Raw genomic sequence first — 26,582 nt, 5'->3', positions numbered from 1 at the left:
TGGATAATAATCAACATAGTTTTGAGCTCCAAGCTGCAGACCTTAGGTATGAGGGATATCGTAGCGGTGAGCTCCAGGTCTTGACAACCTAAGGTACAGCTCTGAGGTATGGGGGCCAAATTCAGGTTATCTAGTGTGCAAGAGCGAGGCATGTGTCAAAGTATAGGTACACAACAAAGTGCAAGCTGTTGAACGCTCTTTTGATCCCTCTATTGCAATGTCTCTCAAAGCCAAGATGCAGCTTTGTGGCCTTTACTGTTCAGCTATTTCGAATGCACTTTCTTGCGAGAACTGTTCTATAAGGAATTTGGGGTTCAGTCTCAGTTTGGTCCTAAATGTTTTTTTCATGTGTTCATGAACCACTTGATGAAGTCATTGTAAAGCTTTCTTGTTCTCCCACTTGTTTGCATGCATCACAGTTCAAGCCTGGTGAGTACTTAGAGATCCTTCTTATGCTGTTTTGTGTGCGTGTGTTGTGGGATTTTTCTTGTTTGTTTAGAGCAAATTTTGTTTCATTTTATTTCTTCCAATATTTTTCTTGTCTGTTGCCTCAATGCCTTACTTCGTGTTTTACCTCTACATGTGCTGCAATATGCATAGCACTTAGAGAAGTTATGTGAGAGCATAAACAACATGGCACATGTGCGAGCCCAACCACATTTGTTTATTAGCGCTGCAGTTGACATGTACAGTGGAGCCAACTGTTAAAGAGAACCCACCAATGTGCAGCTCTCACTTTGCTGGCAATTGAGCTGCATGTGTTGGCATAAGCGATGTCAGTACATTGCACAGGTTTGCAGAAAGGTGCCCACGCCACCAACCACGGGTTGTGTGCTGCAAATCCTGGCTCATCTGCAGTGGCCACAAAAAAAAAAAATGCATGTGCTCTACATTCACTTGTCCCTGTTAACATTGGACCACACTGTCGAAGCGTATGGGCATATGTGGTGGCTTGTGTATTGGCAGCAGCTGGTAGAACAAGTAGAGAACATTAGGGTGAGGTTCTCAGGGTGAAAGCTAAATCATACCAGGCTGACTGGTTTCATAAGGTTTTCTTTGAACGTTTTGGACATATAAATTGCTCGAAAAGTTCTAAGCAGTGCCTGATGGAGACACACAGTTTGTTTCCTGTGCAAAACGTCATCACTTTTGTGGATAAAAGGTTGTACAATCACAGTATTTCGAGTAGTGGGGCAGGTTTGTTTGTTAAATGCGTACTGAAAGGAAAAAATGTTTCATTCCCCCTGGAACGGAATGATGCAGCTAAAGGTGCACTGACCTTGCGCAGATTTTTCATTGAACCATCCATAGCCAGCCTTCCTAAATCTTATGCTATTTTAGTGAAACTTAGTTATACCATTCTTGACATTTAAGTGCAAGGATTTTTTCAGGTGAAGCCATATTGCAACACGAGAAAATTGACCTAAATTTCATGCATGTATGTTCAGACAACACATATTTTGTGGTTTTGGCGTTTCTTTTCTTCTACCTGTGTTGCATGGTGGCCCTTGCTTGCAAGTCAAATGCGAAGCGCTCGCATAAATTTTTTTATCAGAACGCCTCTAATGCAGCAGGTGATTTTAATAAGTCCCAGTTAAAATCTTCATTCTACCTTTTTACACACTGATGTACAGCATAGCTCAAGCACATGTTTTGCAGCAGAAAGCTAGTAATGGCATTCTTTGAGAGCGCAGCTCTGATGCGCCCGTTACTGCAACGAGTATTACTGCAACGAGTATTACTGCCGTTACTGCAACGAGTATCGTTCCTCGGTGTAACCGAATGAACGAGCACAACGAAAGATGAAAGTGAATGCGGAGCGCACTGTGAGAAGAAAAGCGCAGTGCCGCTCAACACTTGTGACGACAGCTACGAGATGGTGCCAGAGGAGCACGCCATCGTCTGTTCACCAATGGCATGTGACGAGCGCATCCACCGATAGCATATGTGGAAACCATGCTGCGTGAGCAGAGATCTGTCTGCGACGGCTGCTGTGAATCGTGCCCATGTGTTACCCACCGCCTGTGGTGATCTCCCAGTCACGTCACACTTCACTCCGTTTGCAACATGCTGCATGAGACAGATTGTCTGCACCAGCCAGTATATTGCGAAATTAAAGCATTTATAGAGCTGCGCTCAGATTTAACTTTAGGGAGTATCGTAATCATCGGTAAACGTTTTATAAAGATGCAGTATTTTGTTGACCAGCATTTCACATTTAGCTTTACTATTTTCCTTGGTCTCTGCAAATTAAAGTAGTGTAGTTCTTTCTTTCGTGTGTTGCGATGAAAGCCCATCTCGTGTAATTTGTACGCTGGCCCTCAATAGTCAGTTCATAGCCTATAACCTGGAAAATTAGTTCTGTAGAATCCCGCAATGCGAAGAAATGTTTGTGAAAGGGAAAATTCACTTTAAGCCCGTACACTTTTGAGCATCGAACCTTGGCAACTCACTCTTGTCCTTGTCCGCCAATGTTGCAGACCATTCGAGCTTCATTGTCAGGTTTGAAGAGTCCAAGGGGAGCAACGAAACCAAGTGCATGGATAAGAAAATTGTGCTCAATCTGATCTTCAGTTGTGATGAAAAGAAAAACATTGTCATCGGGCCAGGAGCAGAGCTAACAAAGCTTGATTACACTCCGCTCATCGTTTCTACCGATTGCGAGGTGAGTCCCCTCTTTTTACTTTGCTGACCATATTGGTAGTCATTAATGTTCAGGAACTCCGTAATTATCTTCACTTGGTTAAAACATTTAAACCTGTGCTTGCTCAAGGTATCAAACCTATCTGCATTGATGTTCCACTCATTTATCAGACTAAGAAAGCATAATGGTAACAATAATAATTGTGTGTGATCGTCTGGTGACATTTGCAAGGGGGAACGGTAATTTTTATTTGCAGTTCAGATGCATTAATTCATATGAAAAACAGAGTATGTTGCTTGCACATGTGCAAAAGTGCACAGTACTGGCATAAACTGCAAAAGCATTGTAGTTTGTAGAGGAAACTTGTAAGTACAGGCGTGTGGCAGCCAGAGACGTTCTTAATGGAGCTGGCATCTGTCATTTGTACAACGCTTGAGGATAAAAATGTCATGAGGTTTGGGATTGTGCTTATACAGCATTTTAAATTGTATCAGCAGGAACTTGCAAGCAGGTTATGGTTTAGGCAGCCTCGTTGCCTCTTTTCATATCCTTTATTCAATAGGTGTTTAAAAACATTTAAATTTTAAACGAGTGTTAAAAACCAGCCCTGCATTCACATACCATCAGGCATATAGTTCCAGCAGTGTTGAACTGCCATTCAAATCGAATTGTGGGGTTTAACACGCTCAAAACATGAAGGCCATGGTAGACGCCATAGTGGGAAGCTGTACAATTACTTAAACTCCCTGGGGTTCTTTAATGGGGACCTAAATTTAATTACACGAGCATTCTTGCATCCCATGTGCATTGGAATATGGCTGCAACTGCTGGGAATCAAAGATATTACCTTTTGATTAGCAGCAAAACAGATAAGCCAAGCAGACCTTAGGGTCATGACATTCCTTGAGCGCCATGGGTTATTTTCAAACCCTTCATTGATTTTGCTTGCAGCTACTCATCTCCTTAACTGTAGTCCCATTTTTGTAATTTCTTGCTCTTACTAAGCTGTTATTTGCAACACTTTTCTTGAGTCTTTCGGATGCACTTATGAAGACTTCTCTAATTCCTGAGTTATGAAGACGCTTCTAGGGAACAAATAAGCCTTCCTGATGCCCTATTAAGCTTTCTTCACCTATTTGATGGACAGTGATTCCAACCTCTGAAGCCAGTTCTCCCCTTACTCAGATTTACTAAATCCCTAGAGTTCCCTTGATTTTTGCAATGTACGATTATTCATGATCAGTTTTTAAATGTTTTCTGTGAAGATGATTTTGTTTTTTGTAGTATGCAAACAGACAGCAAATTTTATAACCTAAGTTTTTTTCTAAGCTCATTTTAAGATATCTAAATGATGAAGTCACTGTAATCAAGCTGAATTTATGCTGCAGTGCAGATTGTTATATGATAACTGGACCTCCTGCTTTTAAAGGGACACTAAAAGCAAACATTAAAGGGGCCTTGAGCCACCCCTCGGGTTTGGTCAAATAACATAGTCCGCGGGTAGCATACACTGCTGTGTGGAGTGTGTGGAGCTTGCAAGCAGATCATGAAGTCGCCTCTCTCTAAAACGCTCTTTTCAACAGAAGGCCCTGTCCTCACTCTCCTCTAGACACACTATTTCGTAATCAGACACACTATTTCATGATTCCCTTAGACGGCTGCTATTGGCCGATTGCTGACATAAAACTGTGGTCGGCTACATGGCATATATACAGCGGCCGGTGCGGGGTTCTGCCACGAGTCCACTGGCAAAGCTCACTGCGACTCGCTGAGGACAAATGCATTCGGCTTATGTTTGGCGCATCGTAGGCACCAGAAGCGGAAGTTGTGGCATCTATGTTAACATCCAAAATGAAATTTTAACTGCTCACCAAGGTGACATTTCGAAGGCTGAACGTTGTAGTCATGCCCCACTGCGCCATAGCCTTCGCAGTGCAAGGCATTGAAGAAGGAATGGGAGCACAGTGGAGGCCGTGTTTGATTGCCAATAGCTCCGCTTCTGCTGAACGCATTGAAGTACTTTTTGCAGCAAAGTATTTCTAAAATAGCCTATTTTCACTTAAAATGCCTTTCCCCACTTCGATAAAGAGTGGTTCAGGGCACCTCTAAGTCAAGCTAAAGTAATAGATTAATGCTCAAGAATGCCTAACGCTTCAATATTATTGTGCATGGAGCTTTTGTAATCTAGAAATTGAAGTAAATGTAGAAAACTATTTGAGATTTCTTGGAGACATTCAGTTATGTACTAGAGTGATAACTGTAGGCATTCCTCTCTCTAATTCTGGGACTAGTACGCAAGCACTCGTAATAAAAAGGATCATTGCATTGCAATATAATAAAAAAGAAAATGCTTCTTGTCCCATTATATTCGATTTTCCCAAAAAAGAACTTAATGTTACGCTTGACAACGTGGGCGGTCAAAAGGATTTATTTTCAATTTACGCTCCACCTTCTGTGCTTTCGCATTTCAGTAGCTTCGTTATCGCATAGTTCTGTGCTGGTTTTTCTGGCTTGAGAAACTTTCACAAACTGCAAATAGCAGAGAATGCGACGACCATGTGATGTTGCAGGATGCCCAAACATTCCACGCCATTTGACCAAGAGCAGCTGCAGCGGCGAATACAATGCTGTTTGGGGTCAGTTTCACCATGATCATGCTTTTGCATTTTGCACAGGAACCTGTAGCGTCGTCGGTAAAGCACTATTTTACTCGCTGACAGCAGTAAAGGGTGGTGATGGCATATGTAAAATCATCACTCCCTCCGTGGAGGCGGACAATTTGGATTGCGCTAACAGTTGTGGGGATTTGGGGAATTTGATGCGCCATTGCGCAGGTGCACTCACCTGTGCTACCGTCCTTACGCCTGACCCCCTTTTCACTCTGTACCGGTTGTCAGTGGTGGCGCTCCACTTGCGATAGTTTGCAGTGAGGGCAGGGCTAAGATGTCATGAGGCGGCCCCTGGCAGCTACTCTTGTGGCAGTAGCACGTCTCTTCTCCCTTGGGGCTGCGCCAGGTACGAATGTGCTTCCTCTCGTCCACCAACACCTTTATGGCTAGGACTTGGGTTCATGCACGATGACTTTGCCCATGCGGGGAGCGCATACCTTATGCTTATCCAGTCCAGACGCTAATCCGAAGAACGAGTGCCTAGTGCTCACACGACATCGTACCACACTGAGCCACACTAATTGGAGGCCCAAGCCGAAGGAGATTGCCCGAGCTCTTGCAAGTTGGCCCATTGGTTATCGCGAGAGCAAGTAGCATAGCCTCCAGGACTTTTCTTGGTGGCGTGTCCCAGCTTGAGCCTGTGCTTTCACAGCGATGTGCTATAAGCACCCCTGACTGTATTTCTCACCCTTAGTGGGAGACCCCTTTGGTTTCCCGGCGCACCAAGATCAGGCATTTGTGCAGTGTCAAGTGCCACCGGATACAATAAACAGCTTCCGTTAACTCAGGGCGAGACTGTGCTTTTGCGTGCATTGCTCGGTTGCTCCTTGTGGCCTGAGCTCGCGCGCCGCGGCACCAGAGGCTGGCAGCTGACGTGGCCCTGTGGCTCGCTAAGCTTGAACCCATGGTGGTCGGTACTCCTGCGAGACCCGGAGATTCCACAAGGCATAAGGACTCTTAAACGTGATGTTCTCTTAAACTAAGTCTTTCCTTGGCAGATTTCTTGTGAGATTTCTGAAATAGTATTTTAGCAGTACCTGTTCACCTAATATTTTCCGTTAGTATCCCTTTAAGCAGTGCTTAAAGTCTCCCGTCAGTGGAGGGTGGGGGGGAGGGGCTGATAGTGCAGCAACCAGTATAGCACACGCACACTCACACACACTTGTATATACATATATATAGTGCCAGGATTTTTTAATTGGCCAAGCATATTTATAAAAATGAGAAGCTCAACTTTGCGGTTATCTTTGATTTATTTGCCCAACAATTCCAGTCCGTAGACTAACCTTTTTGAAGGGCAACAGCCCTTGAAAACAGGGCGATCCACCAACAGAAACTGTTGGGCAAGTAAACCAAGAATGACTGCGAATTTGGGCTGCTCACACACACACACGCACACGCACACACCAGTGAGGTGCTATCACAGGATCTGGCAGTGAAGCAGGTCAAAGAATAGAAGCGTGTAAAAAAAAATGCTCAGATTTTACTAATGTTTTGGCTGGGGACTAGCCTTTGCTTCGATGGAGGCCCGTCCTCGCCCGAAATTGCAGTAACGTCCCGGTGTTTTTCCTACGTGCTTCTATTCTTGGACCTATATATACATATATCTATATAAGTGCATACTACTATAGTATGTAAAAGTATAATAAGAAGGAAATGCATACATGCTGTGAAGACTGGAATGGCACTCTTTGTGATATTGCGTTTGATGTGTGCCATACGAGGGCCTTCCTACATGACTAAATGTTATTCTACCTGATAATTGGTTTTTTCATAGCTATCACAGGCCACAGAAGTTGGGTTCGGGGTGTTCACATTTTGTTTACTTTATTAGCTCTGAAAAAGCAAACTTTCTCTAGAATTAGACAAATTTTTATGGGTGTTCAGCAAACAAATATATTATTCTGAATGTATTATTCGCATTTACTTAATGTGCCGATTCAATCAAGAAATTGAAAAATCTTGGCCTTTTGTAAATGTTTTTTCTAAGGTAACTAGCGAAGTAAAGGGTTAAAGATATGTGAGCTCAATGCAACTAGATCTAGCTGCAATACAGAACATGAGTTGCCTTGCTGCATTGACTACTCGAGGCACTTCAACAGTATATTTTACGGTTTTGCGCCTATTTGCCTACAAAAGTGTACAAAATTCATGCGTCTTTGGTACAGCATACCACTCATAACGCACAACTAAATGAATGAAAATTTACTGGTAACATAAAGAAACCAAGGTGAACCTTCACTGATTCACGGGCTGGTAGCTTTATATTCAGGTGGCTCATGAAACAGTACACTGGGCGAAGAATTTTAGTCCACCCAGGGTGGTGATGGTCATTTGTAGTGCCTCGGGGAAATATGTGCAGTGGTATGACAATACCTGCTTTCCTGTTTTTACTCATGTCACATCAACGGATTATCACGATTAAATCATAAATAGAAAAATTGAAGCGTTAAATTGCCTCACACAAGGCACTACTGGTAATAAAATCGCCTCCAGTTTTTGTCGAATGGGTGCTGCAATGCTAGGCCCACCTCTGCAGTTGAACTGCAGAGGTGGGCCTAGCCCCACCTTAATTAAGAAATGCAGGAGGGCTTGTGCCCCCCGGGCCCTCCCTGACTTCAAACACTGCCTTTAAGCAATATTCACTGAAGACATTAGCATGTTTGTACTTCGCTCTACATGCAAAACAACTTTGGACAATAACAAAGTGCCAAGATCGATTGACACAGAACCTTATATGGACAGACCCATTTCACTATATTCAGAGGGCATACGTAGTAACTTTGTTGGCGCCATGAAGAAAGTAGTCCTCCCCGCTTTCCCTCTCCAAAACTCAAACAGGTGACCACTGGGGCTCTGTCCGAGGTTGCTCTGCTTATGGGCAGTTTCCGGTAAATTTTAGTACACATGTGCATAGTCTGCTGCTCAGAGCCACAACCACCCTGTCCTGCTTAGTGCTAGGTATGGTCTCGCTTGCGCTAAAATTTGCCTGTGCTACTTTGTTGGGTATTGCAGTGCAGCATGCGTTTGTCCCGAATATTTCGTGAAAAGTGCACAGAAATCGACAGAGCAGGTTGGGGTACGAACGGCTACAGCATAGTAGCAGTGCTTCATTTACGAGCCTAGGGCATTGACACACTGTCGTTTACTTAGCAACATTCATTCACTGGGCCGCAGTGCTATCATAAGTCATACTTCTCATGCTAATGCAAAGGAAATTTGCAGGGGCTGTAATCAAACATGCAGTCATAGCATTTTGTTACGTCTCGGAGTTCTTTTATCCATGTTGCGCAAATTTCCTTAGACCTGGACATACGCCCCTTTTTTCCTAATAAAGGTGCAAAATCCCTATATCTAGGGAAATTTCTCTAGGATGGCAGCACTGTTGGTGAAGCAGGGTACTGGATACGCGTGGTATGCGATGCCATTGTTGGAAGAATGCCTGTACCATGCAGACGTCATGTTGTATTTGTGGGTCTAGAGGGCTTAAAGCTTCTGAAGGCTAATTAAAAACTTACTTAGAAGCTTTTGTAAATATATTTACAAGCAACAAAACAATTTATTGTTACAACTGCTTTCCCACAAAACTGGGTTTCATTCACTCCTTCACCATACAGTTTTATGATGCAGAAAACAATGCAAAAGTGTCTGTGGGTTTGACTTAGACATGCTTTGAATGATTGCAGGTGCCCAAAGCTAATCCATAGCCCATCTCTCATAGTCCAGCACTTTTTTGCTGTAGTATGTTAAACCCCATGAATCAAGATTCAGCCATTCTCCTGCCTTTCTCACACTGGCAAATGAACTCCAAATGTTTCTGCAGAATAGTACATGTCATGCACATGCCATGGCATGTCGTAAAACTACAAGAGATAGCTGCACATTTTTTGTTTGTTTTTCGTAAGGAAATTTAATGCATATGCACCTTGAATGCAAAAGCAGAAAGAAAAGGTGTTTGGTAATGGCTTTGTCACTGAACTGCAGTGTGAAAAGTAATCTTCTGGTGCTGCAGAAACATTAACACTGTCACTGCTTACAATACAATTTTGATGCCATCACCAGAAAATTTTATAGTAATGTTTAATGGCCTTCTAAAAGGGTGTACCTCAGAGTGCCATTGAACATAGAGCAAACTGATCCAATGAAGATGTAGACAATGTCAGCAAGGGTGGCTGTGTCCATGAAATTATGCCGTTTCTTCATTACTTTAGTGTGTGTGTGTGTGTGTGTGTGTGTGTGTGTGTGTGTGTGTGTGTGTGTGTGTGTGTGTGTGTGTGTGTGTGTGCGCGTGCGTGCGTGTGTGTGTGTGCGTGCGTGTGCGTGGGTGGGTGGGTGTGTGTGTGTGTGTGTGTGTTTGATAACTGCCACAACAAAATGACAATTCTTTTTGCTATACCACATGGATGGGCATATTGAGAGCCAGAAGATCCTGTAGTAGTGACCACCGTATTTGATAGGTTGAAAACAACCCTGCATTGCACTGCCTTTTTTTTTAAGTCCACTTTAGTTCTTTCGTAGTGATGTGCAACTTCATCAATGAGCAATATGACTGCTTTTACTGTTTCCCTCTGCAGCAACGACTTGTAGTTTTTGCATGCATAATGAGCAGCATTATTTTGCAGGCACAATTTTAGGTGTGGACATTGGTTGCTCAGAGTGGTTTTAGTAAGCTGTCAGGACCACCACAATGACCGAGTCACTGCTCTTTCCTTGCCACATTTTCTCAGACTTATTATTAAGCATCAAACGCTTTTAGCTCCCGTTGTCGGCGACCTTCAAGTGACCTTGAGCCAAAAGCTAGAGCCAGTATCTGAGCACTCCGAGATCATCCATGCAACCAGTCAAAACATAAAATAATGCGGTCTCTGGCCCCGAACCCTTTGTACAGGACTTCATTAGATAGGCTAGGTTCTGCCCAAACAAGTTACAAAAAATGTTTCTTCCGAGTTCTTCATAATGGTTGTTCACAATATCACTCAAGCTGTAACTTCTAGTGCGCTGAAGTTGTATTTGTCGTTGTAGTTGTATTTGTGTAGTTGACATCTTTTGGCACTGAGCGCTAAATGCCAGCAGCCCGCGAGTTCCATGCTGCGGGTTGTGCATCATCTCGAGAGATGGCACCACGCTGTGTGGTGCCTCCTTCAGGCGTTTCTAACCGTAGCGGTGGCTTAGTGCTTATGGTGTTGCGCTGCTAACCACAAGGTCGCAGAATCAAATCTCAGCCGCACCGGCTGCATTTCGATGGAGGCAAAATGCAAAAATGCTCATGTCCCGTGCACTGGGGGGACGTTAAAGGTCCCTGATAGTCAAAATTAATCTGGAGCCCCCACTACGGAGTGCTTCGTGGTTTTGGCACATAAAACCACAGAATTCATTCTTCTTCTAGCTAGGCAGTGCACTCTGTTTCCCTGGCGTCTTTTGCTACCTGTCATGCGGCCTTCAGCCAGTTTTATTCTTGTAGCTGGGCAGCATCCATATGGATCATTGCACAGTATGGCGTGGTGCAGTGTGGTGTGGTGCGGTGGGCCGTTGCGAACATGCACTACACTCATTTTAAGATTGTGGCTAGTGTCATCTCCAACCGATCTCCTTAGCTGGTTGCCATTTCATGCTTATATCTGCTCTCGATTACGCGAGAGCCAGCAATTTTTATTATTTATTTATAATTTTTGACATTTCTTTTGCTTGAATCATTACAGCGCAACATCACAATCCCGTTTTCTGGTGCCTGCACCCCGGAGGCGCCCACTGGTGGTTTGAGTGCTGGATCTGTTCTACTAATCTTGTAAGTGGTTCCAGTCAATTTGCATGTTGGCCGGAGAGAGTTGTTTGATAATACCAGTTCCAAAAATACACTTCAGGACCTTGGTGTGCTTCAGATTTTAACCTTTTGTGGCCATGAGCATTTACGCATTTAAAGGCAAAGCATGGCAAATAAGCAAACTAATGATGCTATGTGCACACATGAGCATGCATGTTGTGGAGGTCGCATGTGCCTTCTCACGCTTATCGCACTTCATCAGCAGTCAGACTGATGCTCTGCCCACATTATTAATGAGATCGCAGCCAGCCGTGAATAGTGGATGATAGGAGTGGCATAGAATCAAGCGGAATTCATTAGAAACTTGTGGTCTTGTCACCTTTTGGTGATATTGCAGGTGCACAGAAGATATGGAAACCTTTGGGTAGTGTGATCTTTCCCTACATTTTCGCAGCTGAGATTTAGCTACTTGGAGTACGGCACACAAACATTTCAACATAAGTGAAAAATACATGAAGATGACACCGAGCCAGGAAAAAGTTTCAACTTGATCGATATTGGGAGATACCAGAGTTCAAGCTGACGAGGGTTTATTGTACTTGTGTTGGTGTTGTCATTGTTGGGGCAGTGGTACTGCTCGAGGAAGTGTCATTTTTTTGTCCACGAATGATGTGGCTATATGAACAGACACCTCACACTTTTCACCAATCACTTCCTTGTCTGGATGCTGAACTACGGTGCCTGTGGGGAAATTCAAAACTGATAAAGAGCTCTGACAGAGAAGTGGTGTTGCTCTATGATAGTTAACAGACCTAATTTCGTTGTACCTACAGAACCGACGTGCAATTGCTTTTTTGCCGCCACCAGGATTCTTCTCACTACCTTGTCACTATGCTTAGTTACAGGGTCATTCATTGTTAAGGGGAACATTTCATTAGTGTTCAAACACTTCCAGCCGCTTGAATTTTTCGCGAGAGTGCGCAGATTAATTTCGCCTTTATAGGTACCTGCGTCATGTGTCATATTGGTAGCATACTACTTTTCTCTCAATGCAGAGTAAATTTTAGCTATACTGCTCTGAATATTGATAAAGTTGTTACTGATAGCACATGCTCCTCCAAATGCCAACTTTGAGCCGCACGCTGAGTCTGGCTGTGATGCTATTTTCACCATTGACTCTTGCTGGCTTTTCCTGCATGTGCACTGTGAGCATATGTTGTCATGTAGCTGTGGAGATTTGCAGATAAACAAAATATTAAGAACTTAAAAGCGGAAAACAATTTATTGAGGTAATCAATTACCCGCAATGCAGAAAACTGAGTGCAAAATAGATGCACACAGTCGGCAATAATAAAAAAAAAAGAAAGTCATGGCTTGTACATATTGTTTTACTATAATCATTACTTGGAAATGCGTTGTATCTTCACTGTGATGCTTATACTATTATGCACTGTGCTGCCAGTATGTATTGACCGCGGGCCTCCGCTAGCTTTGCCTATTGGCTTTATTATGCACATTACTGAGGAGCAAAGTGCACAAAGACCAAACACGAAGAAGTAGAAGGCAATGACACAGTGCTGCATTCACAACTAATATTTATTTTGAAAAACAGGCTGTAATAGATAGACCAGTACACAATCATGTGACGAAAAAGCAGTTCATATTACTGAGAAAGAAAAACACTAACAGACAAAAAAGAAAACGCTAAAAACTTGCACTTCTATTTCAGCTCAAATTGCGCATGATCGTTTAGACAGGCCTTCCAAAAAAAATAACGCTTTGTCATGCAGCATGACTGAAAGCTGGCTGATACAGGTGTCATTACATTTGGCGATGGGAAAGGCTTCAATATTCTCCCTAGTTTGCGGATCCCTGTGCCATAAAAGTATTGCAGTATCATGTAAAAAGGGCATGCAACCACACTCCTAGCAATGGCCTCTCAAGTGTGAGTGCATGGTACTTCGAAATAACCATTTGCATTCCAACAAACAGGTATTCACTGTAGGGGTTGGAGGACGGGACTTCGGGATGAAAACCCAAAACTTGGGAGGGATTTATTCTACATTATGTACAAGGAGGTGAGCGACAAGTAACATTCGTACAGACATTACGGGCCGGCAGCAACTCGGACGCTGCGGCCCGCGGCAAGAAGTTCGAGAGAGGTGAATCAGGGAATCAGGGTATGTCCCAGAATTCTCAGGTCTCTCTGGAAGGCTTCTTATAAACCCTTCGAGCACTGTAAGTCACGTCATGTTTCACCAATGGAAGAGTCCGCTCCGATGACGCCACTTTCAGCCAATGGTAGGCGCCCGTGTCGCGGTGTCGCACCTGGCGGCTCTCTGCGGTCTTGCCTCGCAGACTGGCAATCCACTTCTTCTAGGCTGGAGAAGGAGGGGGGGGAGGGGCGCTCATGCTTCATTGCACAAGGGCCCACCTGCACCCGGTGGCTCGGCTCCGCAGCGGTAGCAGATGCCTTCTTCAAAGCCGAAGGGGGACGATTGAGCTCCATTGTACGAGGCCCCCTTCTAATCCCGGCGACGCACGAACTTGTTGGCACGTGAACTTGTTGCCTTAAACTTGTTTGCTCGGCCGCTTCTCTGGAATGCACTTTCCTGCTTCTGCATTCCTCAATTAGCTGTGCTGCCATCCGATGTGGTCTGGGGAACTCGAAGTAATCGCAGGAAACAGCTCCATATCTAACAGCTCGTCCTCGCCCCGGTTGTTCTGAATGGCCGGTGAACTCAATTCGCTGGCCATGAGGAACGCTGAAAGAAGCTGCAGGGTACTGGGGTCGAGCCTCGTTTGACAACCCTCGGGATCCTGGGCCCTGGAGAACATACGTCAAACAAACCAAACAACACAGCGCTGCACCACGCGTAAGCGCAGGCTCTTCACCCCTGACTCGCCAGGCTATTACTGAGTCAAAATGAACCCTGATCTTTTCTTTCCCCAATTTTGACTAAACAGTTCCAACCACCCTTCCAAACAGCTATCCATTTCTCCTCGATTGCCGACAAGACCAGAGTACTATTGTTGTTGCAAAACAAAAGGGTCGTTGACGATGCAAACAACAAATGAAAACAGCCGAACATAACTTAAGTGGCCTAACTACACGAACAGCATGTTTTCAATCTATCGCAGTGGCGTACTTATCGCACGTATTGGTGCCACTGAACAATCTGGTCAACCTCACAAGTACGTAATCACAAGTGCACCAGCCTTGTGGTCACTAAACAGAACGCGTACTTGCATTGTAGGCAAACTTTGCATTCACGCCTACTCACGTTTCTTCCCTGAAAGTCCTACAGGACACGTGACATAAACGAACAATTAAACTTGCGGGACTTACACACTCCGCAGAACTCTTAAAATAATGCGTCTTTTTAATAACTCGTTCCACGCATACTTATCAGAGAAGTCAGAATACGGCTGCCCTATACACACACGAGCAACCCACTCATAAATCTGCTTCCTTCCGTCCACACAGGACATGCGCTAATGGAACTAAGAACGCTTCTCAGTGCAAATCATGCACTCACTCAAATCTACGCGCTTAACCTTACAAAATTCAAAAACGCTTAAAAAGAAAGAAGGTTAAATAACACACACGCGCGTTACGATAGGCCTCTCAACAATAACCTTGACCCTCAGGTTACTCACACACACACAAAAAAAAAACCTATCTACTTATTAATGAGCATCTCGCGAGACTACATGTTTACATAAAACGCATCTTTCAAATCTCGAGCTTCTCAAACGAAAACACAAACAAAGCTCATACCTTTACACATTGAAAGAAACTCTAGTCTCAAATCGCGAAATTTTCCGATGCTCAAAAATAAAAAACAAATAACACGTTTTGCTTCTACGGAAGCTCTCTTGGCTTCCCGTTCCCGATTGCTTACGACTGACTCATACTTTCAGCCTGACCCGAGGTGGGCGAAGTTTCAAAGCTACTCTGGCTGTCGAGAGACAACAAAAGGGCTGATTCACTATCAGCTCCCCCAAGACGTTACGGTCTCCTGCCAATTTGCGTCCCGGCGCCCCGCTTTCAACACGAACTCGACTGACCGCGTCGCCACTCCCCACCTGGCCTCGTCCTGCCACCTTGCGTTTCTTCGAACTGCACGCTGAGCTATGAAAAGAACTACGGAACGACGAGGAGTTTAACAGCCTCGTGCCCTTTGTCCGCGTCCGCGCAGAACATTCTTCGCGGTCCCCCTTTGACCGGTGGCTCGACCATTTTGGATGCGTCAACATCGTCCTAGACGACCGCACCTTCTTCCTCGCGCCCTGCCCTTTTGGGTTTCTCGACATCTTTGGCGGCGCTACATTAATTACCGACTTTCGGTTTTTACCGCGCTTCTTTTTAAGGCGCTTTGTCTTTGCACTCGCTTTCATGTAGCCTTCTCGTGCCTCGTGCTGGCCGGTACACATTTCGTCGGCCCGGATCGGCCTCTTACCCGCGCAGTCTGAGTGATTTACATTTAAATCTACTCTCACTTTGCCTCGACTGGCGAACAGCCCAACCGACTCTGGAACAATGGGAACAATGCAGCAGGCTTTACTCGAGTAAGACAACTCGCACTCTTGCGAACTGCCCTCTGCTACATTGCCCAGCTCACGCTGTGCATCGGCACACAGCCCGTCGGTATCGATCGCTGTCTCACGCGCACAGTCCGAATGATTAATAAGTGAACCATCCCTATCTAGGCTATCTAGACTGGCGGAGAGCCGCACCGATCCCTGAACAATGCAGTTGTTCTCACGTGAGCTACGGAGCTCGCCACCCCGAGAGCTATTCTCAACTGCATCGTCCAGCTCGCACTTCACTTCTGCACGCACATCTGGCTCTACATGGGTGCTCGCTTCTGTCTGGTCAGAAGTACCCTTTTCTTCGCTAGCAACTTCGCTAACATCACCAGCGACGCACACACGCGGTAACTGTGCCAATTTGTTCGCAGCTGGCCTAGCTGTCTCTACAGTCATCTGTTGGCACAGCACCTCGTCGTTCTCACTGCGGCCTTTAACGGCCTCTGTTGCCACTAAGGCATCGTTAGCAGCTAGCCTTTTCCCTTCACTTATGAATCTGCAGCCAATCTCACAGGCACTACTCTTTTCGTCGGCTTCTGGCGAAAATCTGCTAGATGCTTCCTCATTCTTTCGCTCTGTACTACCTACAGAATTCTCAGACAGCCGTTGTCTCTGTGCCAATAACTGATCACAATACTGTATCTCTTTGATCAGTGCTGCCTTCTCTCTCTCATACTTTTCCTCTCGCTCACGTTCGCGTTCATTCTCACGTCCGTGACGCTCACACCTAAGAGTAAGTTCTTGAAGCTCCTGCTTCCGTTCATTCTCGCGTTCTTCACGCTGACGCTCACTCCTAAGCTCACGACGCTCTCGCAAACGTACACGACGCACACGCTCCCGTGGCTCCTGTATCACCTCCCAAGCAAGCGCAATGCTTTTGTCATCATTGCCACTATCATTAATCGCCTTTATGATAGCTGGCGTTTCCATCCGTTCGTCCGCCTCAACTCCCAAATCGTCGCACACCAACAACAAGCCTAACCTCGTCAACCTTCTAAGATCCATGGCAGCTGCCCCGACAGGTGGTTAAAACTGTTTTCCTTAATTAATTTGTGCAAACACACAATGCAACAAACTCCCGATTCCCAGAACTATCAAAATTGAACACACAACCTTTGAGTCTGGCGAATCATAAGGAAAAAAACCACGCGCTCACTTACGGTTGCAGCACCCTGCCATCCGGTTCATTCGTCCGCTGTTTCCGGTTCCTCCAGACTCCCTGGGTCGAAGGCTCGCTCCTTCTTCGCTACTCCCAGTTTCTTCGGACCTCTTTCGACGAAGGCTCTCTCTTCTTCGCTCTTCCCGGTTCCTTAGGATCTCTCTTGACGAAGGTTTATCCGTAGCGCTGCCACCAGCTGATGCATTCGGAGGCGATCCTACCGCTGCCAACCAGATGTAGGGGTTGGAGGACGGGACTTCGGGATGAAAACCCAAAACTTGGGAGGGATTTATTCTACATTATGTACAAGGAGGTGAGCGACAAGTAACATTCGTACAGACATTACGGGCCGGCAGCAACTCGGACGCTGCGGCCCGCGGCAAGAAGTTCGAGAGAGGTGAATCAGGGAATCAGGGTATGTCCCAGAATTCTCAGGTCTCTCTGGAAGGCTTCTTATAAACCCTTCGAGCACTGTAAGTCACGTCATGTTTCACCAATGGAAGAGTCCGCTCCGATGACGCCACTTTCAGCCAATGGTAGGCGCCCGTGTCGCGGTGTCGCACCTGGCGGCTCTCTGCGGTCTTGCCTCGCAGACTGGCAATCCACTTCTTCTAGGCTGGAGAAGGAGGGGGGGGAGGGGCGCTCATGCTTCATTGCACAAGGGCCCACCTGCACCCGGTGGCTCGGCTCCGCAGCGGTAGCAGATGCCTTCTTCAAAGCCGAAGGGGGACGATTGAGCTCCATTGTACGAGGCCCCCTTCTAATCCCGGCGACGCACGAACTTGTTGGCACGTGAACTTGTTGCCTTAAACTTGTTTGCTCAGCCGCTTCTCTGGAATGCACTTTCCTGCTTCTGCATTCCTCAATTAGCTGTGCTGCCATCCGATGTGGTCTGGGGAACTCGAAGTAATCGCAGGAAACAGCTCCATATCTAACATCACGCATTGACAAGTCCGGCCTATGTACATGCTACCACACGTTAGAAGCAAGCTATAAACCACAGGAACACTACATTATGATGTAATGTCAGTATGATCATTATGACGTAATGTCAGCATGATCTAATAGAATTATATGAAAAAGAGTAATATGCATTCCCCACAGTCTGTTCTAGTTCCAGGCTGTGAGTGCTGGCCTCCCTGATTGCAGTGCTGTCAGACGTCTTTAAATGAAATGTTTAGAACCTCGTAAGTCCTTGGTTATACAGGTCACTTCAGCGTAAAGGTCGCACACAAAGCAACTGCTCACAATGTAGCTGGCTAAGCACGTTCACCAATGGAAAACCTTTACTTAATGCTGATTCAAGAGAGACTCAGTGAAATAAATCGCACATTTTTTTCACTCACACTTTGACAGATGTGCGGCTGCTGCCAACCTTATTTGCACCAAGCTTCGCAACACACCCTGCAGCAAAACGCAGGAGCTATGCAAAGTAAAGAGGCAGGTCGTGGAAGAACGCTATTGCCTCCCTTAATTTCCATCAAAATTCCTATCACTGTTGCCTTCGTTGACATTCACATCCCTGACTGGGGTGACATGGATTCTACAGCTGATGTGAATCTAATTTAATTGACCATTCGTCGATCGGAAAAACTGCTTGCTGTAACTTGGAATTTCAGCCTGGGCTTTATGGGAGTTCATTTTTTTTTTTTAGAGAAATCCGATGTCTTGTGAATTTCTATAGTCAACTTTACCTGGTCGTTGTGTTGAGTCTGGCCATTGATGCATGCTTAGTGTAGTGCTGCAATTCTGGTGGCAGAGTCTCGATTTCATTTCATGGAACTGCTATTGAGAATTACATAAAATACAGAACATTTGAGCACTTGTAGCCTTAAACACTGCTGCTACATCCTGACATTTATGTTGGCATGCGCATCACAGGTTCTTCATTGCACTGCTGGTGTACCTGATTGGTGGTATCCTGATCAACCACAACAATGGGGCACGTGGCTGGGAGATGGTGCCCCACCACCAGTTTTGGAGCGAGCTGCCCGGACTCTGCGTGGTCTGTTTCTCGCTTGTTGAGGATTCCATCTGCATCGCGTGTCTGCCCCAGTCTGTCAGGGACTCGGCCGTCATCTAAGGCTGTAACACTTTTGGACCAAAACATATTTTGGGGCCCTGATATCTTGAGGGCGAAGCCATCTTTGGTCAAACTTTCTGGGGCTGAGTATTATTTAGCACGAAGCATCCACAACCAAAAATTTACACGTGCTCTCTCTAGTCTCCTACACGTTTAAACGTCTGCCATGTATGCAACTTCGACGATCATAGAGTGCAATGTCTATCAAACAAGGCTTGACAGGTATCACCCACAGCCCCTTCCTTCCAGCAATGTATCTATGTGGGCCCTGTAACTATTACTCATGCCAACAACAGAGATAGTTACTGGGGGCAGAGAAAACATCTGTAAATTTGCTAACACTGCAATGTGGGCTTGTTCAAATCTATCTTGGAATACTTGTGTAGCATAAACAAGACAAGATGTAAGCAGAGCCTATGAATGCTGAGACATGGGCTTTTCCGGCATCCTTGTCTTGTTTATGCTATGCTAGAGTTCTTTGGCAGGTTCAGCAGTAGTTGCACTTATCCACCACATAAAGCATAAGTGTAACATAGGCAATAGTTTCGTAAACAGGACGGATCTCAAGGTAATGCATTTTTATGGCCTGAATATTTACTCTTACTTCAAGGAATGCCCCTTGTAGTGATACACATTATTTTATGCCCTGTGGACCTACCTCTAGATTATTTGTGATATTTGCTGTGCCAAAGCTCTCTACCTGAACACCATTTGCCACTGGATGTTTCGACATTCTAATTAAGCAGCTTTGCTTGTATACTGCCATGTGTTTCAGCAGAGGCTGATATTTTTGAGTATCAAAAAAAATTATTTTCAAGATGTTTCACTTTTGTTTAGTGACTTTCATAATTTTATATACTTACCTCATGGTTTATGGCTATACTAATCTCACCATCATTCCTTTAGATATCTTTTCAGCTCTTGTTTTGATGTTTACTGCCACAGATGGTTTGTAAGGCATTCTTTGAAAGTTTTTAGACTGTCTTCGGTAGCCTTTTGGATAGATAGCCTGTTTTGTTTTAGTGTGCAGTTTATGTCCCTTTGTTTTATGCATGTCTTATACGAGTTTATCTTTATGTGCTGCACTATACGTGGTCCTTCATTCCACTACGTTGGTAGGCATTGCTTATTTACTTAACCTTGTTTAGTTCTTCTTCTATGTGTATGTTTTTATGGCCTGTCCCAGAAGCCACTTAACTAAATTTTTTTCTATGAGCTTCCGATCAAAATGCCTCGTTGCCTAAACGCTGACTCTCATTACTAACTTGCATGGACGTAAGTCATTTGCAACTTCCTCCACATCACGGTGACTGTATTTGGGTTTTCTTTACTTTAGGAACAATAATGCAGCAAGTTTTTTGTCCCTCGTTGACACTGTTTCTGGCTTCAAGTGAAATTTCTGGAGCAGCATATTTCTTTTCTGAAACCTTTGAGTCTTCAGCTGCGATGCAGTCTTACCAGGGGTAGTACATGCAAATTTCTCAAGTGTGTGAAGGAAATTTAAGTATCTCCAGGCTTACATTGAGATTAATGAAGTGGGAGCCACATGGAACATCTTTCCAATGTATTTGTGTCATTGTGTTGCCCAGAGTTGGAGTTTAACTTCTCTTGTGGCAACCACGCTCTAGCTTTGCCTGTAACATGTCGCTGTGGTTACCACCAAGTAATGCAGGCAGCTTTTAAACTTCAGATACGTCAGCATTATTGCCCTGTGTCGCAGTATAAGTTCACTGCAGCTTGGTGATGTTTAACGCCAAAAACACACCCTAAATGCGTTTCTGAGCATTGCTCTTTTTAATAACTCTGCTAGCTTGCGTTTGTACGTTCAGACATGTATGCTATTGGGCAAAATGCTGGAATTAGAATAATAATAAGTAAAACTATAATATAAAACTGCAAATCTGGCTACACTGAATCGGATAACTACTCTTGGCGGCATTTTTCTGAAAGCCTGTTCGTGTGCAAGTTTTGTAGAGTCCGAAGTTTGAGCTTACATAGACAGTGTCCAGTATGGCTGCACCCCTTGAATTCTCTAAGTGTGCAACCACACTCTCTGCTCTGTTGGGTGGTGAATACACCTTCAATTGTGTGCTTCATCTCTCATAGTGCTTGTTGTGCCATAAGTTTTGCATGTGTCAAAGCACGCCTTAACGCTGTCACTGGGTGTTCTCTCCAGCGGGGCATTTCTCAGTGTGATTATGGTAGGGCCAAATGGTGGGAGATTCCAATCTGTCTTTTCAGTACGTGACAAGAATTTTTTTCTTGTTTTTAAAACAGCTGTGACGGTTAGCAGCTGTGGCTTGTTATTATTCATGCTGGTCACACGTGAAGGCTGGATTTTTTTTTTAAATCATTCGTACAGGTAATGAAGCTCTGCTTGTGCTGTCAGATACCTACATGTCTTCCCAGTCAGTTGCAAGCTTTTTTTTTTACCTATGACTATTATTTTCAGAGTAGCTATGAGGTTTTGCAGCTAGAGCCTATTATTGACCACCTTAATCACAGATAAGGTGAAATTAGTAGCCCTTCTTCGTGCACATACATAGCTAGATAATTGAACATGACAGGCATATTTCAGTAAGGCACATCTTTATGGTGCACTATAACTCGGTCACTGAGCGTTTTCAGTTTTACTTGATTAGAGCAGCACGCACTCTCTCGCACAAGCTGGTATTAGTCTCTGTTATTACCATTATTGTGCCATCCTTATTGAACTTGTTCATGGGCTCCATGGCAGATGTAGCTGCATAAAACAAAACCATAACATATGAGCCTAGTGCCTTGCACTACATTTTCGTAGTCATAGTCCACTCAAATAAATCCTGTTGGGTACAATGAGGTCTCATGCAGCACAAGAATACCTTCCTGATGTTTTATATTTGTGATAAGTATGGATTTGTTGCACACTGATGTCAGTGAGAAACATTTCAGATTTTTTTTTTTTTTTTTTTTTACATCTGGTTATAAATTGTATCCTTGCTGGTTATATTGAGGTTCAACTTGTAGGGTGCTGCCTCTTCCTACAAACTGTATTAACAGTGTTCATTTTGTCTATTTGCATAGGAGGTGTGGACTGTTTTTTGAGTCTTACATTACGTGCTCAGCATAGTCTAATGTCCAGAGCGTGCTCAATTTTTTTTACAGCAAATAGCCACATTTATAACTTGTAAACATATGTTATATTGGTTTTAAATAAAATGTCGGAAAGGAAGCTAGCATCACGGTGTCATTCTTATTGTGGGAAGCTGCAGTGAAGAATAAGGTACACTTTGTGCTGAGCCATTCGTAGCAAAAAATTCTGCTCGACCATTTGAGCTGTAACATGACGCACCTTCTAGAAAGCTCAAGTTGACTATAATATGCAAATCAGTGCTTTTGTTATATTCTTGGTGAACGTTCACTGTAGGTAACTAAAGCAGACTCTAAAATGCATGGCACAGAACTTTATTTAGGATATGTTCTAGACAAGTGTTCACCTAAGGCTGTGCTGACTTTGAAGTATATAGCTTTGACTTGAGAAAACATTCTTTCAAGCTCGCACTACCCGTCATGGTATCCCAGTGGCTACGGTGTTGCGCTGCTGAAGTTGAGGTCACGGGTTCATCCCCGCCACGGTGGCCGCATTTCGACAGGTGGAAAATGCAAAACCGCATGTGTACTTAGCTTTTGGTGCAAACTAAAGAAGCCGAAGTGGTCGAAATTATTCTGGAATCCTCCAATACTGCATGCCTCGTAATCGTGTTGTAGTTTTGGCACAGGAAACCCCGGATTGAATTTTTTTTTTTACCTGACGCCGTACTTCTGAAATGTGGGCTTGCTGCATTAGTGGCTATGTCCAGTTACAACGCTTAAAACTGGTGTAGAATTCAAACATTATTTGTACAACAATAATAGGTGGTGCCCAAGTCACATCCTCCACCAATGATTTCCTCAGAGTAACAAAAAAGAATATCAAAAAGCCATGCATTTGTGTATACTGCAAGCTTCTGTTGCGATCAGAGGGTCCAGAAAAAAGTAATTTCCACCGTATTTTGGGCATGGCTCCCCTTATTAATACTCGCACAACCTAAGCCAGTATAGGGAACTGACATGAGCCTGCTAGCAATGCTATTTTGCAAAGCAAAATCTTTACTCACTGATACAGCATCTAAATAATGTAGAATTACACGTGGAATCCATTCTCTACAGATGCCTAAGCCTGGGCAGTAAGACCTATTTGTTAGCTATTCTGATAGGTCGCTGAAAGGCTGCATTTGAAAACATTCACAGATGTGCTAGTTCTCACTTCAAATTCCTAGACACACGCTGAAGTAGTATAAACTGGGCAAGCACAAAAGTGCTTATACTCTTGCCACCTTGGCCTGTACTCTTGCATGCTGTGAGCTTTTTCATGTACCGGCATAGCTTCTAAATTTCTCAGCAAGAGCTATTAGAGTTGTTGAACAATGGGAACTATATTTTAGTGAAAATTCATCATAGCAGAATAGGCTGACATGATGTTACTGTAAACAAAGAAACTATGATGCCGCAATGTCTCTCCTTGTCTGCATTCCAAAAGCTACTCTAAAAAAACATGTTAGGTTATACCATCTTTTTGTTCTCTTCATTGAAGTCAGAATTATTTCACTGTAATTGTATTCTAGGTCAATGTAACTTACTTTATTGTTTGTAATAACAAGCCTTTGTACGTTCTGAAGTGACATGCCTTTCAGGCATTGTTATTTCCTGTTTTTGTTAAGGAAGTACACATTACTGCAAAGGTTGTTTAAATCAGGGTGGAAAGCCATCGTGGCTTTTCATCTATCCCTATAACTATTTATACTTCGTATTGCAGAATTTTGCAATGAAACTGGTTGAAAGTATGCTCACCAACAAGTTTGTTCTGCCACGTCTGATAAGGGCATCACACAGTGCTGATTTCAGACTATTCCCTATCTCACCCCTCTTCCACAGTCCTAGGCATCTTTGCAGGCTTGTGTAAGCTCCATGCTACAGCTAGTTGCAAAGTTGCCAGGCATCTACCGTATTTACTCTAAACTAGGTTTAACACGAATATGACTCAACTCTTATACATCGAAGTCGCAAAGATGTGAAAAATGATAATTCAAATTAGGTCAGCCCATATCTCTTTAGAATAATGAAAGCCTTTGAATATGAAACACCTTTATTTACCCCAAGCTCTGCTACTAAGCTGTGTTAGTCGATGCGGAAAGCTACGTCCTCGTCGGTACTGCTAGAGAAGTTGGTTGTGTCGCACGTGTCCCCAGCACCTCCAATGACATCTCCCATAGTGCCGTCAAGTGTGTTGGATTGCAGCATTACTTAAAGCCAGCCTGTGATAATCTCCACACTGGATTCGACAGAGGGAATCTATTAGCTCGGTACTTTTGCTAGCTTTGTTCAAGAATATAGGTCGTTTCTTTTTTTCGTCATAATTATAGGTCGATAGCTTACTTTGGGTAACATTTTCGGGAAAAAGAAAGGTAGACCGATATTCAAACGAATACAGCACAGAGCATAATACTTTCAATAGAGCAATATTTTCATATAGCATAATAGCATAATATATAGCATAATATTTTCATATAGAGCAATCCAAAAAAACACTCAAATGCCATGTCCACCGCAAGCAAAGGAATGCTTGGTGGGAAAAATTACCACAGATGCCATTGCCCACGTTCTGGTGTAATCACTTTCCAGTCTTTTCTGCCATTTCCTGCCTAGTCATTGTGTTGTCACTCCTGCTGCTACTCCAGTTTTTGTCACCATCCAATAGCAGATTGTCCTTCTATTGCATTCAGCCTGTTTTTGATGCCTCACTTTGCATTTTAAGTTTTCATCATGCGATGGGGACGAAATGCAAGAACTCCCATGTACCGTGCATGGGGTGCACGGTAAAAAACCCTAGGTAGTCAAAATTTAACTAATTCAAATAAATTTAGTTCTCATCATGGCATCAGGTCGTATGATCACAGCATACAGTTGAGGGCAAGGGAAGTGAAGTGTGCTTAGAGTTCTCAAAACAAGGTGATAAGTACATGCACCTCCTGCTGCAGCAGCTTTACCGATGTCTTTCTTTATGCCTGTGGTTCTGGTAATCGATAATTATTCCATTATCAGCACCATCATTAATAACTATCACTGTGGCACATGTAACCACTTTCAGATACTGCCAAGTCATGGTTTTCTTGACAACTATGGTATTTCTGTTAAGAAGAGGGCTGGCTATCTCAGATATATTGCAGCATTAATAAACTGCTCATTTATACCTTTCATCTTTCCTACCTGGGTCAAGAGTCATTCACTTTTTTTGTTGTATTTCTTTGGTTTATACACAAGTACAGTTGAGAAAGAAAAGCAGTGGCAAAAGTTTTACAATATCTAATTTTTTAATGAAATTTCACCAAATTTTCTTGACAGTGTCTCATCTGCTAATGTATTGGCTAACGATAAAGAACTGCAGATGGCATAAAAAATTATACCAGAGCTCTCCTATACTGCACCCAGAAATTTCCGGCTGTCGCTTTTCCGTTAAAGTCAGTCAGTGTTTTTCGATGCAGACAAAAAAGCTGAGCTCATGGCTTTTATGCGTCTGTTTTGTCTTGTGTCCAGGATGGCTGTGTGTTCTTCGTCAAGTACATTACCTGCCAGGGCGGCCCAGTGAGCTACGGAATGCCGGGAGGTGGGGGAAACAGGAGCTATGACAACATCTGAAGATCTGCTAAATTAAGAAACTTTCAAATGAAATGTTCGTTCACAGGTTGAGGGGATGTTTGGCAGAACCAAGTTTTGTGAGCAGTGGAATGATTGCCTAGCTTGCAAGGCTTTCAGCCCGTGTATCTCTCCAAGTTCGCCATGGAAATTTTTTGTGCTCTTTTTTTTTTTTTTCATGCACGATGCACCCATCCCACAGAATCCACACATATTCACGTGCAAGTTTGACATGTGTGCTGATAAACTCTGTTTGCAGACTGGAACTACACCGTGTTTGAGTTAGTTCTGCATTGACTGGAGCACTGGAGAGTATGTTAGTATATTTAATCTCTAAATATAGCGAATTTCATGTATGTGGCCCTTTGAGATTAGGTGCCTTGCCACATATTTTTTAGCACAAATATTCGCGGTAGTACGTACCGTTCTGTTTAAAATAGTGTTTTTTGCATAAACTCATTTTTGTTCGGCGTCTTTCAGGTGTGCAATATTGTTATGTTGTTGTCATGTTTGTATGCGCGTGTGCTGTTTTTACACAACTCGTGTGGTGTACGGCAAGTGTAACACTTGGCTGCACATAATTCATGGGAGATGACTTCTCGTCCATCAAGTGCCTCTGATGCTGCCCAGCTGGTTCCTAGATCTTGTCAAGCTGTACACCATCTTCAGCAGTGTTTTTGATAGTGATGTTGCTGAAATTAAATAAATATTGCGTTACTTAAACCAGGATAGTATGTACACGTTCCGAGTCCTTGGTGCTTTATTGTAGTAGTCCAAGCATCATGTCTAGCTGTCATCAGCTGGTAATGATTTCGTTCTATGTCATTGTCACGAATACTCGTTGAAATATAGGTGCAATTCTGACTGCAGTGGCAGATATTGAGGAGACCGTGCAATGCAGCTTGTAAGGCCTCGAGGGACTTCACACTTAAGTGCAGCCTGCGTTAATGTGAGAGCCATAA

General features: G+C 43.9%; 1 protein-coding gene across 2 annotated transcripts in view; it reads left to right on the top strand.

The window, feature by feature from the left end:
• Nucleotides 1–26,349, top strand: part of LOC135895927 (cation-dependent mannose-6-phosphate receptor-like) — a 33,602-nt gene extending 7,253 nt beyond the window's left edge. For both annotated transcript variants that reach the window (XM_065424192.2, XM_065424193.2), the window contains 4 exons: nucleotides 2,481–2,665; nucleotides 11,013–11,098; nucleotides 18,708–18,831; nucleotides 25,522–26,349. In XM_065424192.2, coding sequence (XP_065280264.1) covers nucleotides 2,481–2,665; nucleotides 11,013–11,098; nucleotides 18,708–18,831; nucleotides 25,522–25,623 — 497 coding nt within the window. In that variant the 3' untranslated portion in view covers nucleotides 25,624–26,349. The remainder of the gene's footprint in view (nucleotides 1–2,480; nucleotides 2,666–11,012; nucleotides 11,099–18,707; nucleotides 18,832–25,521) is intronic.
• The last annotated feature ends 233 nt before the right edge of the window (nucleotides 26,350–26,582 follow it).

This window comes from Dermacentor albipictus, chromosome 2, assembly GCF_038994185.2.
Source record: "Dermacentor albipictus isolate Rhodes 1998 colony chromosome 2, USDA_Dalb.pri_finalv2, whole genome shotgun sequence".
Taxonomy (NCBI): domain Eukaryota; kingdom Metazoa; phylum Arthropoda; class Arachnida; order Ixodida; family Ixodidae; genus Dermacentor; species Dermacentor albipictus.
The sequence above is the reverse complement of the archived record's forward strand: the minus strand, read 5'-3'. Positions and strand labels throughout refer to the sequence as shown.